At 49.9% G+C, this 16258-nt stretch overlaps 1 protein-coding gene across 2 annotated transcripts in view; it reads left to right on the top strand.

Moving 5' to 3' along the window:
* The first annotated feature begins 938 nt into the window (after positions 1-938).
* NR4A3 (nuclear receptor subfamily 4 group A member 3) overlaps positions 939-16258 on the top strand; it is a 48967-nt gene continuing 33647 nt past the window's right edge. Inside the window, exons 1-6 of one of the 2 annotated variants that reach the window (XM_056117145.1) lie at positions 939-1416; positions 4707-4880; positions 5767-5838; positions 7135-8150; positions 12000-12129; positions 12546-12718. In XM_056117145.1, coding sequence (XP_055973120.1) covers positions 5808-5838; positions 7135-8150; positions 12000-12129; positions 12546-12718 — 1350 coding nt within the window. In that variant the 5' untranslated portion in view covers positions 939-1416; positions 4707-4880; positions 5767-5807. The remainder of the gene's footprint in view (positions 1417-4706; positions 4881-5766; positions 5839-7134; positions 8151-11999; positions 12130-12545; positions 12719-16258) is intronic. The other variant, XM_056117146.1, reaches the window with a different exon arrangement.

The raw sequence follows: 16258 nt of genomic DNA on the forward strand, positions 1-16258 counted from the left end.
GGGGGGGTGATTTGCAAGTCAGACCCACTCAGCTGTTCAACACGTGTGTTTGTTTTACACACACAACGTAGTTTCTGCTGCTGCAGCGCGCGCACCGTGGTGGATGTGCACTTATTATAGTTCAGTGTCCACACCTAGAGTGCGTTAAGAAACAAAACCTTATCTTCCCGAAGTCATCTGCATCCCAGTGCAGAAGGGAAACACGCACCCAACAAATGATGGGAGGAGGGGGGGAAAATAAGCTCAGGCTCAGAGGGGCCAAAGAGACGTAAACAGCTTGAGAACCGCCGCTGGAGGAAAGCGCAGCTGCACCTCAGGGAGCCTTCAGGCTGGCGCCTGACTCCGGCACCAGCTGCCAGGTCACTCGGAGAAGCTGGCTGGCGGAGCCTTCCCTTTCGGAAGAGCTGTCCTCTCCCTTACCCCCTAGCCCTGGCTCCCTGCCTCGGGGCAGCCTCGGAGGCGCGCCAACAGCACTCCTCCAACTCTACTCCACCCGAGCCTGACAGCTGGGCGGTCCCGCCTGACCCGCGGGCGGGCAGCTGCACCCTCTCGCAGACTACCGCCGGGGAGAGCCGCGCTGCTGCAAAAAAAACAGTCCGCAGCGCTGTTCCGAGAGGCTCGGGGGCCGCAGCTGGCCGAGCGGTGCAGTTTCTATTGTGCGGCCTTGCGACTGGCTGGAGAGAGCGCGGGCGCGCGCGCGGGCGCGCAGGCGCGCGCCCATGAACACATACACGCCCTCCCTCGCACACGCGGAACCGGCTGGGCCAGGGGAGGGACGGTGACGTAGCGTCCCATGACGTCACATTGACGTCTCGCATTCCAGGCACTCTATGTGAGGCCGCTTGGGCTCCTGTGGCATAAATGAAGTGCCGAGAGAGCAAGCGAAAGCGCAGCCGGGAGTGCGGAGACTCCGGCCTCCCGCCCCCCACCCCTCCAGCTCCTGCTCCTCCTCCGCTCCCCATACACAGACAAGCTCACACCCCGCTCCCTCACTCGCACACGCAGACACGCGCGCACACACGCTCCGCACACACACTCCACTCTGCCGCGCGCTCACACCCCTCTCGCCCTGCGCTCTAAGAGCCGGTGCGGCGCCGAGCCGGCAGCCGGACGCCCCTCCGGGCTCACTTTGCAACGCAGACAGCTCCGGTGGTCCCCGTGGAGGTGGGAACGGCCGCAGCATCTTCTCCCTTAGTCGCGGCCGGAGCCAGGACGTCCGCGGAAGCCCTCAGCGGAGCTCTCCCATGAGTCGGGATCGCAGCATCCCCTGCCAGCCGCTCGCCGCCTCCGGGAGCCGCTGGGCTTGTGCACCGCAGCCCTTCCGGGACAGCAGCTGTGACTGCCCCCCACCCAGTGCAGATTTCAAGGCAGCTCTCTAGAAACTCGCTCTAAAGACGGAACCGCCACAGCTCTCAAGTAAGTATGAGATTCTCCTAGTTAACTGTGGGACTTGCTTAAAAAGTTGGCGCGCCGGGAAGCATAGCTCCTGAAATTGACAACTTTGGGCGTGGGTTGTTTTGGGGTTTTTTGTTTGTTAGTTTGTTTGTTTGTGCATGTGTGTTTTCTCATCCTTGCTGCCAGACTCAGGCTTTGCCCACCGAGAGGGTTCTGATCTGAAACTTTTCCCCCATAGTGGGTCCACCGGGGGTGGGGGGGCGGGCGGGGATCTCTGGAGGTCGTGAAATTCTTTCCCCACCGACCCCAAGAGTCGAAAAGCCTCTAACAAAGAGGAAGACCGGGGTTTGTGCAGTTGCAGCTCTGGCGATGTAATTCAGGGTATTTCGGCTCTAGTTGTCATGGTAATGATGCTCTCGGCGGCGGCGGCGGCAGCGGCGGCGGCAGGGAGTTGCAGGTCTGGTGATGAACGGCGGTAATTTTCCTGCCTTTTAACTAGGATTGAAAAAGAAGGGCTCCTGTGGGCCTAAGTTAATATACCTAATGGTGACTGCTCGCCGGTGGACTAGACGGAAGCTTTAAGAGGGAAAAGGCCTGGACCTGAGCAGCCAGAGTTTGCTGAGGCGCTCCTAGGAGCTCAGGAAAAAGGACATAATTGTAGGAATGAAGCTTATTGTATTGAAATGAGCTCGATGCTCCACGGGGCACGTCGGCCTGACTTGCTAGTTTACACTTTTTCCCCTGCGGAGGGGATGGGCTGTAATGGACTGCTCCCGCGTCCGGACACGCGGTGGGGACCGGGCATCCTCCGCTCGCGGCCGTGGCTGGGTGTAGGAAAGGCAGGTTTCACTTTATAGTGGCAGGTGCTCACGCTTTTGGAGAAGTTGCTTTGAGGGTTTTACTCTTGATTGAAATGAAAGTTCTGGGTACTGAGGAAAGCAGCCTCACAGCTCAGCCTGCGGACACTGACTGCAAAGTCTCCCCTCGAGCGTGCTGGGAGCGCTTGGGGCACTCGGGGGAGAGAGCGCATTAATGTCCCTTGAGTCTACGGAACGTTCCTGGAAATTGTTTTTTATTTTAAGCCTCGGGAGTCTTCAAGGGGAATGTGCTGCAGGAGTTGTTGGGTCACCGGACATCTCGGGCTGCTATCCCAGGGCCTTAGGGTGCCAGGACAGAGGAACTGGGCGCCACTGTGCGCGAATCCGCTCCTAAACCGCCCCTTCCCACGGCCCAGAACTCTTGAACAGAGGACCGAGTTGGAGAAAGAAAGGGCTGTGGGGCACGATGAATAGCGTTGAGTTCATTCGCGTGGTCTTAGCCTAGCAAGATGCTTCTCGTGTGACTGTCAAAGATTCCTTAGACCGAAGCAGCCTCCAAACTCGCGGGCTCCCACACCCCCTTCCCTGGGACCGTGCGTTCGGCGAAATTCTCCCCGGAGGTTCGTCTCCCCTCCCTCGGTCTTTCTGAGAATCTGTCTTTCCCTTTCTGTCTGTCTCTCTTCCACTCATTCTGCCCCCGCCCAACCTCCGCCCCCGCTCCCCCCGGCTTGGAAACTCCGCGGAGGAGCCCCGGTCACAATGGGGTGCTTCACGGTTTCCTCCACACACTTCACCACACGGAGGGGAACACGGGGGTGTTCCTTTCGTCTACCCCCGAGAAAGAAAGGGGCTTTGACAGAGGTGGTCATTGCTTCCTAATTTACAACTCTCCAGCTCCGCGTTCCTGGCCCCAGCGGCCGCGAGCTGGAGCGCCCGCACGTGTTTGCAGGCGACGAGGCTTTGCCTAGGAAACCGGCGCTTCAGGGGGGTGAGCGGGAAGCGCCGTGGGGGCACCTGGCCCGGCTGTTGAGTCACGCGAAGGCCGAGGGATAGAGCTGGAGACCCTTCCTTGGGGGGACTGAGGAGGAGGGAGGACACGCGTACCTCGCCCACCTGAATCCGAGACGGATCCTAGGAGAAAGAATGGGCTTCCAGGACCTCCGGGAAGGGCGGGGATGCTGGCACCTGAGGGAGGAGGGGAAGGGGTGGGGGTTACTGGAGTCCCCCCTTGAAGATGCTGAAGGTGGGGAGCAGCGCATGCTCTAGTCCTGGGAAGATCCGCCCGTGCCAGCGCTAGAGCGAGTACAGGCTTTCCATAGGGCCAGCTGGGGCTGGGGGCGGCAAGGGAATCCCCTATTTCCCGGGCGTTGAGCGCTTCCGGACCTGGTGGCTCCCAGCCCCACTCTCCTTTCGAGGCCAGCCCCGGGGCGCATGAGCTTTGGGACGCGAAACTTACACGACCCTCGCGTCGCGCGCCCCACAGAGGTTTCGGGCGTTTGGGGTACCCCCTCCCTGCCACCCTGCTCGTTCCCCTCAACCCTTCGTCCTGTGAATGGGTTTGGGGCCAAGAGGGCGCTCTCGACCGGGGTTTGGAGCAGCCGGCTGCTTCCCACCCTAGGGCCCGCTCAGCTGAGCTTTACAGCTGTAAAGTTTCTCGGAGGTTACGCTCGCCCGGGAGGCGCGCCCTGCGTCCTCGGGAATGTGCCCCCTCCACGCCGTCGGTTTCCTTCGAGCCTCTAAATCGCCCACTCTCAGAGTGAACACCCGCCGGGGTGTAGGGGTCCTCCCTCCGCACGCCCCACCGGCCGCGAACGCCATCCTCTTAGTCGCCTTGCTTCCAGCTTGGGCCTGTTTTAATTCTGCCCTTTTGTTTGCTTGACCCCTTGGCCCCCGAAACTCCCGGCTAAGAGAAGCGAAGCTCTATTAGCATTTAGAATGAAAAGCGCAGACTTTGTTAATTCCTCCCGGCATTCATGCATTCGTTCCAGACCTTGTGCATTTCCTCTGTAACGTGTAAAATTTGTATTTCAGGGGTGGAGACGGATGGAGTTTGGAAAATAGCTCCTTTCCGCTCGTGCACAGTCACTGGCTCGCGAATTCGGGCGGGATTCTTTCCTATGTTCACCTGCCTTTGGTTTTCCTGACTTCCCGAGCTGGGGGTCAGTTGTGGGGGCGGAAAGGTTCATTTCTGGGCGATGAAAGACTGTACGGTTTATTGTTGTTGTTTGTCGCGGCTGCTGCGGTTGCTGTCTCGGTCCTGGTGCCACAAGACCGCGGTGAAAGAGGATACCTCCTCTCGGCTCCAACAAGATTGTGTGATGCTTCTCGAACTGGAACTAGGGTTGCCTTATGCACTGCTTTCTTGTCTTTAATCAGTTCAGTACTTACAGAGGCTCCCCATCTGTATTGGTGTCCCAAGAGCGCCCAGGCCAAGACTCGCTGAGCCAACCCGATCTTACTGTGGTCTCTGTCCTTTCCCCTCGCCCCCACAAGAACCTACTGTGGAAGAGTGCAGCCCGGGAAGCCCGGGCCCGGAGACTGGATCCTCAGCGGAGCAGGGCTGCACCGCCACTGCTTCGCCCAGCCCGACATCCCCGCCTCCTCCACTCTCAGCCTCTGCTGGAGAGACGCCCAGCCCCACCATTCAGCGCGCAAGATATCCTCCAGGTAAGTCTGAAAGCACGACCTCTTACTCCTCTGGGACTAAGTGGGTGGGGAGTACACCCTAGGTGGCAAAGCTGATCGACTTACCCAGGGTCAGGGCCCAGACTGCTGGCCATCCTTTTCACAGCGCAGGTGGCTTCCTCGTGAGCTGATTCTCTGGATACCACACCCTGTTGCAACCAAATTGAGCGGCCAGATTAAATCAGTCATTGCATGTCTCAAAAATGTTTGCTCTAAGGAAAAGGAAAATACACCGAATAGATTAGGGACTTCTGATATATCTTAAAGCCTTCATTTTACCTTTATATCTAGTTGGCTTTTATATAGCTTTATAAAGAGGAGTATTTACCCTTTAATTCCAGTTGGTGCAATTGTGAGGTATGAGATCACTGAGACCAAGGCAAAGCATCTTGTCTGTCTGAAACCCAAGTCATTATTGAAACCCAGAGGGAAAGAGAAAAAAGAATCTTTGAGATGAGAATCAAGTAATATAATTTTGAGTAGGGTAAAAGAAAGGTTTGCAAGTTTGACTGGTAACACCTCTTTATCTAGCTGTTAAAGGGGTAACCAGTTTCCAGGACTGTATAGGCACCAATAGATGATAGAAGCCTCTCCCAGTTCTAGCTGGAAATCTGGGAAAGACACTTCAGAGGGTAATGCAAGGGACCTGCAAGGGGAAATGAAGAAAAGGCTAATGGAGAAATTCTAGAGGTGCGACTGAAAAAGGATGAACGGTCAGGAACCTCAGTGGTCCTTGGGCCTTTTTCTTCACCCCAACAACTGGATGACAGGAAAAGTAATCTGTGACTTCAAACTGCTGATTTTTAAGGCCCAGCTTGTCAAAGAAAGGCATGAACTGGCCTCTCCTCATCACTGCTTCTTCCAACAGGCCCTCATCACCTTTTTTCAACTCAAGATTTCAACCCATATATGCATGACTCAATCAGATTTGGAGATGTGGGTAAGAGCTGTCAAAGGCAATGTGAAGTACTCACTTTTTGATTAGTCACACCTTTCACACCATACATAGACTTCAGGGAGCCTCTAAGCACCTGGTATTCTTTTGGTTGGTGAAAGACCAACCACCAGAAATGATCCATTCGCCATTTATAATTAGCAGTAAAGAAAGGGGAACAATCAGATAAATCATCTGTTAGATCCAATAATCCTCAGGGCCTCCCCTCCCAGTTCAGCCTCCCTCAATAATAGAAAGCTTCCTAGATACCATTCAGAGTCAAATCCAACTGGCAGGGACACTAAACCTATTAAGAAACTACATTTTTCTCTTGTTGGGGTACTAATTCTGTCATAAAGCAATGTGTTGCCTCGTGTGATCATTGTAAAGTGTCATCAAACAGCCACTGGCGTAGTGGATTAGTCAGAATTGGGGGAAATATATGTACTGTATATGGCAGAGAGCAGGTTTGGTGGGTGTTCTGTTGCAGCTGCTGATCTTTTTCTTTGCAGATGGCACAACCTCCCCCAGTCCATTTCCTGGGCCTACATGCCCACCTCACCACCTAGTTGGCTGAAGTCATCAGCAGGGGTCCAGTTTGTGCAGGCTGCTAGCTCTGTGTGAAGGAGTGGGGAGGGGGTGGGAGAAAGCGGCCACAACATGTGTGGGTAGCTTCTGTTGGCAGAAATACAATGTTAGAATGTCACAGGCTCCCTTGGCCAGTAAAGCCCACATAGAACATCTCCCTTTTAAAATGAAGGGGAGTGGGGGAGAAAATCCTGAGTGTATAAATCAGTGGGTGACTCAGTGGCCTTTCTCCAGAAACAAGCCAACTGGAGGCATTCACTAGGTTTCTTTAGTCCCCCCAATTTGTGGCTCAGACCATTGGGATTGATAGGACACAAAGTCACTTTCTCCAAACATCATCGCTGGGTTTAAGAGGGAGGGTGTCACATTTCCCAGATCTAGTGGAAGATAAAATGGAGGGAGAAAGAGGGAGTAAAGGTGGGCTCAGAGCTTCACCCAGACCCCTACCCCTTTGCCCCCGGCCCCACCCCAGCCTGGTTTTGCTATCCTGTGGCCCCTTTAAGGATAAGGGGTTTCCCAGCTCTTCCCAGTGCAGAAAGGATGAAAGCAAGGGAGCTGGGGCTTTAAGCCGGTGCTCCCAGAATCAGTGGAGGATGCCTGTTGCTTCTCTTCATTGCCCAGATTAGAGAGCCAGCACTCGGCGCGGTGTGGCCTGTCCGGTCAGGCAGGACCGCGGACATGCCTCTGAGACACTCTCTGTCCCTGTCCCTGCAGATATGCCCTGCGTGCAAGCCCAGTATAGCCCTTCACCCCCAGGTTCCAGTTATGCAGCGCAGACGTACGTCTCGGAATACAACCCGGAGATCATGAACCCCGACTTCCCCAAGCTGACCATGGACCTGGGCAGCACCGAGATCACCGCCACCACGTCCCTGCCGAGCTTCAGCACCTTCATGGAGGGCTACTCGGGCAACTACGACTTCAAGCCCTCGTGCCTGTACCAAATGCAGCCGGCCGGGCCGCGGCCCTTGATCAAGATGGAAGAGGGCCGCGGGCACGGCTACCACCACCACCACCACCACCACCATCACCACCACCACCCTCACCCCCACCCTCAGCAGCAGCCGCAGCAGCCGCCGCCGCCGCCGCCGCCGCCGCCGCCCGCGCCGCCCGCGCCGCAGCCCTCCATCCCGCCCCCGGCCGGCCGCGAGGACGAGGTGCTGCCCAGCACGTCCATGTACTTCAAGCCGTCCCCGCCGTCCACGCCCAGCACGCCCGGCTTCCCCGCGCAGGCCGGGGCGCTGTGGGACGACGCGCTGCCCGCCGCCCCCGGCTGCCTGGGCCCCGGCGCGCTGCTCGAGCCGCCCCTGAAGACGGTGCCCGGCGTGGCGGGCGCGCGCTTCCCGCTCTTCCACTTCAAGCCGTCGCCGCCGCACCCGCCCGCGCCCAGCCCGGCGGGCGGCCACCACCTGGGCTACGACCCCAAGGCGGCCGCCGCCGCCGCCGCCGCCGCCGCCGCTGCCGCCGCCGCCGCCGCCGCCGCCGCCAGCAGCCAGGCGGCCGCGCTCGACGCCCACCCGTACGTGCTGCCCATGGCCAGCAGGTTCCCGCCGCTGGGCCTCGCCGCCTCGCCCACCCCGTCCGGCCTCCTGGGCGACAGCCCCAGCCTGCCGTCGCCGCCCAACCGGGGCTCGTCGTCGGGCGAAGGCACGTGCGCCGTGTGCGGGGACAACGCCGCCTGCCAGCACTACGGCGTGCGCACCTGCGAGGGCTGCAAGGGCTTCTTCAAGGTGAGCCGCGCGCCGTGCCTGGCCCCGCCCCTGGAGACACCGGGAGACCCCCTCCGCGTGCCTAGTGCCCCCCCCCCCCCCGCGCTCGGTGGGCTGCAGAGGCTCCCCGGAACACTGGGTGACGCTCTCACTGAACCTAGTCCCTCCGTGGGCTGCAGCCCCTTCCGGGGACAGTGCGTGACCCTCTCCCCGTGTCTAGCCCCTCCGTGGGCTGCAGAGACTCGCGGGGACACTGAGTGTCCCTCTAGCCTTGCCTAGCGCCATCACTCGCCCATGAACAGGGCCTGGGGGCCGGGGAGGTCTCTGCCAAGAGGCTGTTGGGGTGGATGGGACCCAGAGGGATGGGGACCCTGACTCAGAGCGACCGTCTGTCTGTTTCCCCCTCCCCCACTTTAAACCTAATCCCCAAAAGGATCTGGGACCTCAGAAAGGGAAAAATCCTCCTAGCCTGCATCTTCTGTACACCGGGGTGACGGCCGAGATGAGGTGTCTGGTTCGGGGTCCTTGCTAGTTCTGCATTTGTCATATGAAGACAGACTGAGGCTGGCTGGTCACTAGCTCTTTTATTAAATGTCTTGCCCATAGAAACAGTCCTTTTGTTCCCCTAGATGAAGAGTGAGAGGGTCAAAGAAATTACCCAATGACCACGCACCCCCCACCTCGCTCCCATCTCAGAGAGGTGCCCATGGACAGCGCTTATCTGTGTGGCCTCTGTAGAGCAAGCCCTTTGCACAGATCTGTGGCAGAGGACACGGACTAAATGCAGTGCGGGACACAGAGGACAGAAGCTGGGTTCTCACCAGTTCATGCTCTGGTGCCAGTTGTACTCATAGTTCATTATCTTAGTGACTCCAGAAGTGGGAGGGGCATTGGTTCTCACCCCTGGTTGTTGTTGTTGTTTTAACCCATGAGAAAAACTGAGCCTGGCCAACCCATCAGATAGTCCAGCTGGGTTCCTTCCCCCACCCCCACACACACACACTCCAGTTGACCCCTCTCAAGGGCACTCAGGGATAAGAGTGCTCTTACTCTCTTCTGGGGCAACTTTTGCTCTCCACTCCAGGCTTCTTCAGACACTTAAACCACTCTCCTCACCCCTCCTCTCCTGACCATCATTGCACAGTTTCGCAAACCTGTAAATGTTTTTCCACAAAAAATCACTTCTTTAAAAGAAGAAAAAAAAAGAGGCTGGAGAGGTAGTACAGGGGGTAAGGTGCTTGCGTTGTATCTTGCTGAGTCCAGTTCAAGTCCTGGGCATCATCTATGATACCCAAGCATCACTAGTGGTTACTCATGAACACAGAGCTAGGAAAAGCCCCTAAGCACAGCAGGGTGTGGCCCAAAGACCAATCAACAAACAAAAAGAAGGGAGAAAATAACGACTTTCCACTGCTGGGCTGAGTACAGAGGTCAGCTGGATGCTGATTGTGTAACAGATTTGGGAGACCAATAGGATGTAGCTGGAAGTATGTGAGAATTAGTGTCAGACACTCAAATAGGAGTTTTTATCCTTTCTAAAGTGGTTGGGGATGACCCTTCTTTCTAAACCTCAATTTCCTGCTGGTTGAATAAAGGTTAGAGCTGAAATATGTTGAATGAGAAAATACTTAGGAAAACCACTTTCTATTCTTTAAAGAGCCATGAAAAGAGGACTTCATGGTTGTTTGTGACAAATACTGAAATCTCTGTATTTGGTATATATACTAACAAGCAATGGGAGACCAATCGTGTGATCAAGAAATCCCGTAAATAAAAGAAAAAAATTATTGTAGCAAGAATTTGCAACATGTTAAGTGGCAGATAGGTGTGTAGGATTGTGAGGATTTTAGATATTGAACCTCAGGTTAGCCATTTCCCCCTCTTAACTCTTTGGTATTTACAAGGTTATTTTCTAATAACTGCATCATTTAAGAAGGTATGATTTTTGCAGCTTCTTAAAAGAATTGTTGAAGGGCAGTGGAAGGGACAGCTAGGGAGAAAAGGGGAAAGAAAAGAAAAACATTAGGGCAAGTGTGAGTAACCCCCAAATAGAACCATCCCTGAATGATTCAAAGTTCAATACAAGAATGATAATACATTCCCAGTCTAGAAATGTCAATTAAATGTTCTCCAACAGCTTCACTTTTCTGCAGCAATCTCTTGAAAACAAATCTATACTTGAAAGGGTGGGAGTAGGATGAGGGAGAACCACCCCACAGATCTGTTAATTAAGGGACCAGAAGCAGGTTTTACCCAGTGGCTTTCTACCATTAAATTGAATTCTTTAAAAATGTGACATGAAGTGCAGTTAATGATGGGAATTCAGTGATTGAACCGTAACGATCTCTTCTGTCCTTCAACTCTGTAGGCACACACAAATGTGGGGAAGGTTCAGGTTATTGGGAAAATGTATACCTGAAGCAAAATGCCACCAGCACTCAAATTGGCATATTGCCTTGAGGCTGATTGATAAAAAAAAAAAAATAATAAAACCTTAGAAATTAGACTAGTTTCAATGAAAGACATTTTTATTCTGAAAACACAAGTTTCCTACCCTTACATATTGCTGGGAATATAAATGCTGGAAACCCAGAAGTATGTTTGTGCTTTGGAATTTCGCATTTTAAACTAGAATAAGCCTACCGAAGCAGGGGGGAATGTATGTTTTGTTTGAGTCTTTCTTTTTTTCTTTCTTTCTTTCTTTCTCTCTGAAGTTTTATAGAAGCAGTTTATAAGCTACTTCCTAGAATGAAATTAAAAGGCAATAAGGTAAAAATTGGTATGTATGACTTAAAAGGCTGGTGAAAGGAAAAACTAAACCTATAATTTTGGACGCAGACTAGATCACTAATACCAAATTACATGAATTTTTTTAAATGTCCAAATCATTGGTCTATTTGGAGTTGTAGAGATTCGGGTAATTTCTGAATGATTTTTTTCCTTAGTGGTAATCCACATCCATGTGCACAAATGTTTAATTAAGGAAAATCAAGCCTTAAAAAAATTGGAGCATGAAGTATGCTTATTTCTCCATGTGTCATTTTAAATTATCTGAGTCTGAACACATTATTTTATATCCAAGTCCAAGTTTTGTGATTTTTCTTTTGGCAATATGGCTATTCTGATGTCTATGTCATAATCATTTCTGAAGTAACTTACTTATGGGAATTTTTATTGACAGTATGGCCCTTATATTTATTTAATTTTTTGATATTATATGGGTTTTTAGTATTTAACTTTAATGTTTTGATTTCAAATATCAGAAATGGCCATTTTGCTACCTATGTTCTTTTAAAGTAAAATAAAGCAGACAGGCTGATTGAATGATTTTGTTTTTTTGCATTAAAACATTATGCCTTATATGTTTGAACTGGACAAGTCCAGAATTTTGCTTTTTATGATTTCATCACTATTTGGGAACAAAGCCAGTTACTGTGATATTCGACTTACAGTAGTGATAGCCAACAAAGTACATCCCTGATAATTTTGATTTTATTTTAATAAGGTCAGCAATAATCAGGGGAGTGGAACAAGTAGAAGATTGTTCCCCAAGGGATATTAAAAGTGGAGATAATCTAATCCTCCAAGGTATGATATGTTGACCTGGTAATTTCAGATATGATTTTATCATTCAGACTTGGATATCTCATGAGACTTGCTTCAGAACAATCTGAGATGATTTCCATTGTCAGCAGCTAACACTAATAAAATTGTTTTTCCTGCAGGCTAGCGTGTTAGGAAATTAAATTTATCTAATTATACGAATTGCACTGTCGCTTTTCACATTGTAATTAAAATACATCTTGTCAGGTTCTACCTACCTCCTTCCAGAAACTATTAGTTGACTATCTCTGTATTGTATTTTCTCAGAGAACAGTGCAGAAAAATGCAAAATACGTTTGCCTGGCAAATAAAAATTGCCCTGTAGACAAGAGACGCCGGAACCGATGTCAGTATTGTCGATTTCAGAAGTGTCTCAGTGTTGGAATGGTCAAAGAAGGTATGGATCTAATGCTTTTCATCCTGCTTGCATAGGTCGCTTCTCAGACGGCACTGAAAATGTTCATATTTATGTGGGGATGGTAATGTCTCTGGTTACCCTTTCCTTTCAACCATTTATTTTTAGGCTCTATATTTACATGTAAAAATAGCCAAGGACTACTTTCTGTGATTTCTCAAAATCCATAAAGAGCTTATATACCTATGTCTTTGTGCAATTTAGGGTTTGTTCATTATCAAATGTATCAACTCTCATTCAGTTCTTGTAGGAATCATACCCCAAACTTATTGCCACTTTAAAATGGTTAGCCTGTGAATGAATGCTCACCTCTACTGTGTTTTGATTCCTTTGCATGATCGATGGCTTTTCGTAGATAGCTTTGAAGATACATATTTCTTTCTTTCTCTTGGCACCAGTTGTTCGAACGGATAGTCTGAAAGGGAGGAGAGGTCGGCTGCCTTCCAAACCAAAGAGCCCTTTACAGCAGGAAGTTTCTCAGCCCTCTCCACCTTCTCCTCCGATCTGCATGATGAATGCCCTTGTCCGAGCTTTAACAGATTCAACGCCCAGAGATCTTGATTATTCCAGAGTAAGTTTTATGCTGTCCTATTTTGGGAAAGAATGCTCAGGTTCTCGCTCTGTGATTCAAGTGATTGGCCTTCATTGGATGATTGTGTGCCTGGCACAGTGTGCAGCTGCCCTGCGCATCTTTTCTGTATTTCTCACTTCATCGGGCAATCCCAGGGCATCCTTTACACAAATAATTTTTTGCCTTATTGGATCTCCAAATGCCTTAACAAAGGACCTTGCCTGACAGTGCTGCACCTGCCTACCCATTGTGGCAGGGTTCCTGGTGGTGCAGTGCCAATGAGAATCTACACAGGGGAATTACAATTTGGAGATTTCCTTTATGGTATAGACAAAGCGATTCTTCTTTTTTTCCCTTCTATTGTGGGTCAGCCACAAGTTAGTGCTAAGCAGTTTACCCAATTGCATGGGCATTGATTGGCCTGCTGTTTATTCAGAGGGATTAGACTACTTGTGCAGAGGAGCAAGCTCTGGCTTTGACGTGGGGGAAGGGAGTGGGAAGTGTGGGGAGGATTGGGATGGAACAATTGGTAGGAAGCTTCTGCTGCTTCCCCTACCTGTGTCACCTGGCTCCCACTCTTGACTTTCTCCTCCCTGCAGTGGAGATGATTATAACATTCAGCCTCAGAGGGATGTTTTGAACATCAGTCACACAGGAATAAGGGTTGGGAAAACTGTTTTGAAAACCAGACAAGATTACCAGTGGTGATGTTTAAGCCAACCAAAACATACTAACATTTTAATTTCACATAGGATATAGTAAAATGTCAGTGTATTATCTATAAATTCCTAGAAATTTAGATATCATAGAGAAGCCTGAGAAAGAATTTTCTGAGCAAATGTATAAATATTACTATACAAAAGGTTTTTTGTTTTGCTTTGTTTGGGGGATCCCAGCAGGTAGTGCTCTAGGGCTACTCTTAGCATGGTGCTTAGGGGTTACTCTCAGTGGTGCTCAGGGGACCGTGCAGTGATGGGGATCAAACATGAGGCCCTTGTAGGTAAAGCCTGCACTCCAACCTGTTGTAATATCTCCCTGGTAAACTAGGAGGCATTTCAATGGACTTAGAAAAGGTTTGAAGTGATAGAGCAGGGGGCATTTGTCTTACACACAGCTGTCCCACGTTCCATCCCCAGCATCACATATCATCCCCCAAGATCTGCCAAGAGTAATACCCAAACACAGGGTCAGGAGTAAGCCCTGAACACAGTAGGATGTGGCTCAAAAGCAAAAAATATAATAAAATAAAATAGACTTAGAAAGACAAATATCTAGTAATACAGAGACTCATCAGGGAGACAGAAATGAAAACATTTAAATGATTGCACAATTTTTAACACTAGACCTCATGGTATATTGCCCCATTTAATCATAAAAAAAAATGAACTCTAGGGATAGTTACCCCACTCTAAGTTAAAAAAAAATGTCATAGAATACATTCTGCATACACATGAGCTACCCGCCCACGGATCTCAGTTGTTCATTAGACTTGGCAGTTATTACCAGCTTGCTCTCCCCAGGACTAATCACTATTTCAATCTTTGGGTTGAAGGACTAGAAGCGACTGAGTGTATTGGCTCTGTGTCCCTTTTAGGCTGCATTGTTGATAGAAATACAGGGGTGATTGGCATACCCGCCGTTATCCCCATCCTCATTAGAGACTGTGAAGCCTCCTCTCCACACCTGATCACGAGGCTTCACAGAAGACACACAGTAGATCCTTAGTATCAAAGGTTGAGGACTCTTATTCTGATTACAAGTAGTGTCTCTTGACTAAAGTCAAGTCTCAAATAATAGTTTAACAAAATAATGCATTGAGCTAAGGGTTTAGGCTTTGGAACCATGCAGGTCTAGATTAAAATCCCAGTGCCATTATGTACTAGCTAGATGACCTTGAACAACCGATTAAACCTTGTAATGCCTTTTTTTGTTTTGTGTATCATGAAGTAGTAATAATCGTAACCATTTCCTGTGGCTGTGAAGATTAAATAAGATGATACTTGCTAAAGCTTTAGCACAGTGCTCTGTGCATTATATTCCTGATCAAACCCTTCTCTACCATTTGTTGAATGTTTTGATGAGGATGAACACCGCACATGCCAGGTGTCATGTAGAAAGACCACCGAGGTAAAGTCTTAAGATGAGGGAATTGACTGACTTTCTTAAGATCACCTACCAGAGAGAGGAGTAGAAATCAAGACTACCCTAAATACTGGGCTCTGTTGGCTTCTCTGGTTACCATGAGAGAGAGTGTTAGAAGAGCATTGAGGAATGCAAACTTCTCCTTTCTGAAGCAACTTTGACCTCCCTTTAAATGATTTGCTTGAATTATGAAACTTCTATGTGCAGCCTATGCTGATGCTCCAATCTATAATCTGACATTGTTTGGGGCATTTGAAATCACTCTTGATGGTCATTCCAGAGAACTGAGGCCCAAAAGTGATTTTTGTGCCCCCAAATTATCCAATTATTGGGCTACATAGCCTAATTAGTCATTCAGTGGCAAAGCCTTCCCAGCACTTTGAGTTGTCCCAGCTGGGAACTGTCTCCACACTGAAAAAATCAATCCAGTGTATTTGCTTCCCTCTGCACCATTCACTGTGTCAGCCCAGAGTCATCCTCCTCATCAACAAACATTTATCCAATTTAATTGTTAGTTTTATCCAAAAGAATGGATCGACCATGCCAGAGTCTGGGTCACATGGATTACTACCTTGGGGGCCTGGCTCAATTTTGCAAGGCGTATTTATTTTAATTACATTGTTTGGAAATCAGGTTGAACCTCATAGCTTGGATTCTCTCCCTTTTAGAGAGCTTTACAAAATTATCAAAAATTGGACCAAAATCAATTAAATTAGAAGACTCTTTAAAAATACAGTGCGTTTTCGTCAAAAACTTGGATGAAGGCAGAGAAGGCATGCTGATCACAGTTGCAGATGACAGAAAGCTGGGAGGGATCTCTAATGTGATGGATGTCAGTATCAACATTCAGAGCAATTTCGACAGGTTGGAACAGGATGGGCTGAAACCATCATGAAGAAAGTTAACAAAAATAAATGTGAAGCTCGGCGTTTAGAATTTGAAAAACTGGGAGAGACTTGGCCTGTCAGTGGTTTGTGCTAAGAAGATCTTGGGAGTTTATTCCATACCCTCACAATATGCTGCGACATAGGCAATGCGTAATGGAAGGAAGGTGCTAAATTACCTGAGGTTGCACAGGGAGACATGTGCGACCAAAAGGAGGCTGGTTACGTCCTGTACCATGAACTCCTTCTTGAAATGTCAGACCACATTTCAAGAGCAGAGTCCACTTCCAAACTGGCATTGAAGGAGGATATAGACAGACGCATTAGTCTGGAAACTTGTAAGGATGGTTAGAGTCAATGGAAATAGATAGGCAGGAAGGGAGATGGTTTGGCAAGATTAAGTCACACTTGCTTCACGGCAGAGAGGACTGCTGCTCTGAAATGCAGATAAAGAGTGAGAATGAAAGGCCCCTTCCAACTTACTCATAGGACAAAGAGCCACTCTCTTGGTTAG

The sequence above is a fragment of the Sorex fumeus genome, unplaced genomic scaffold (assembly GCF_029834395.1).
Source record: "Sorex fumeus unplaced genomic scaffold, SorFum_2.1 ptg000034l, whole genome shotgun sequence".
In the NCBI taxonomy this organism is placed as follows: Eukaryota; Metazoa; Chordata; class Mammalia; order Eulipotyphla; family Soricidae; genus Sorex; species Sorex fumeus.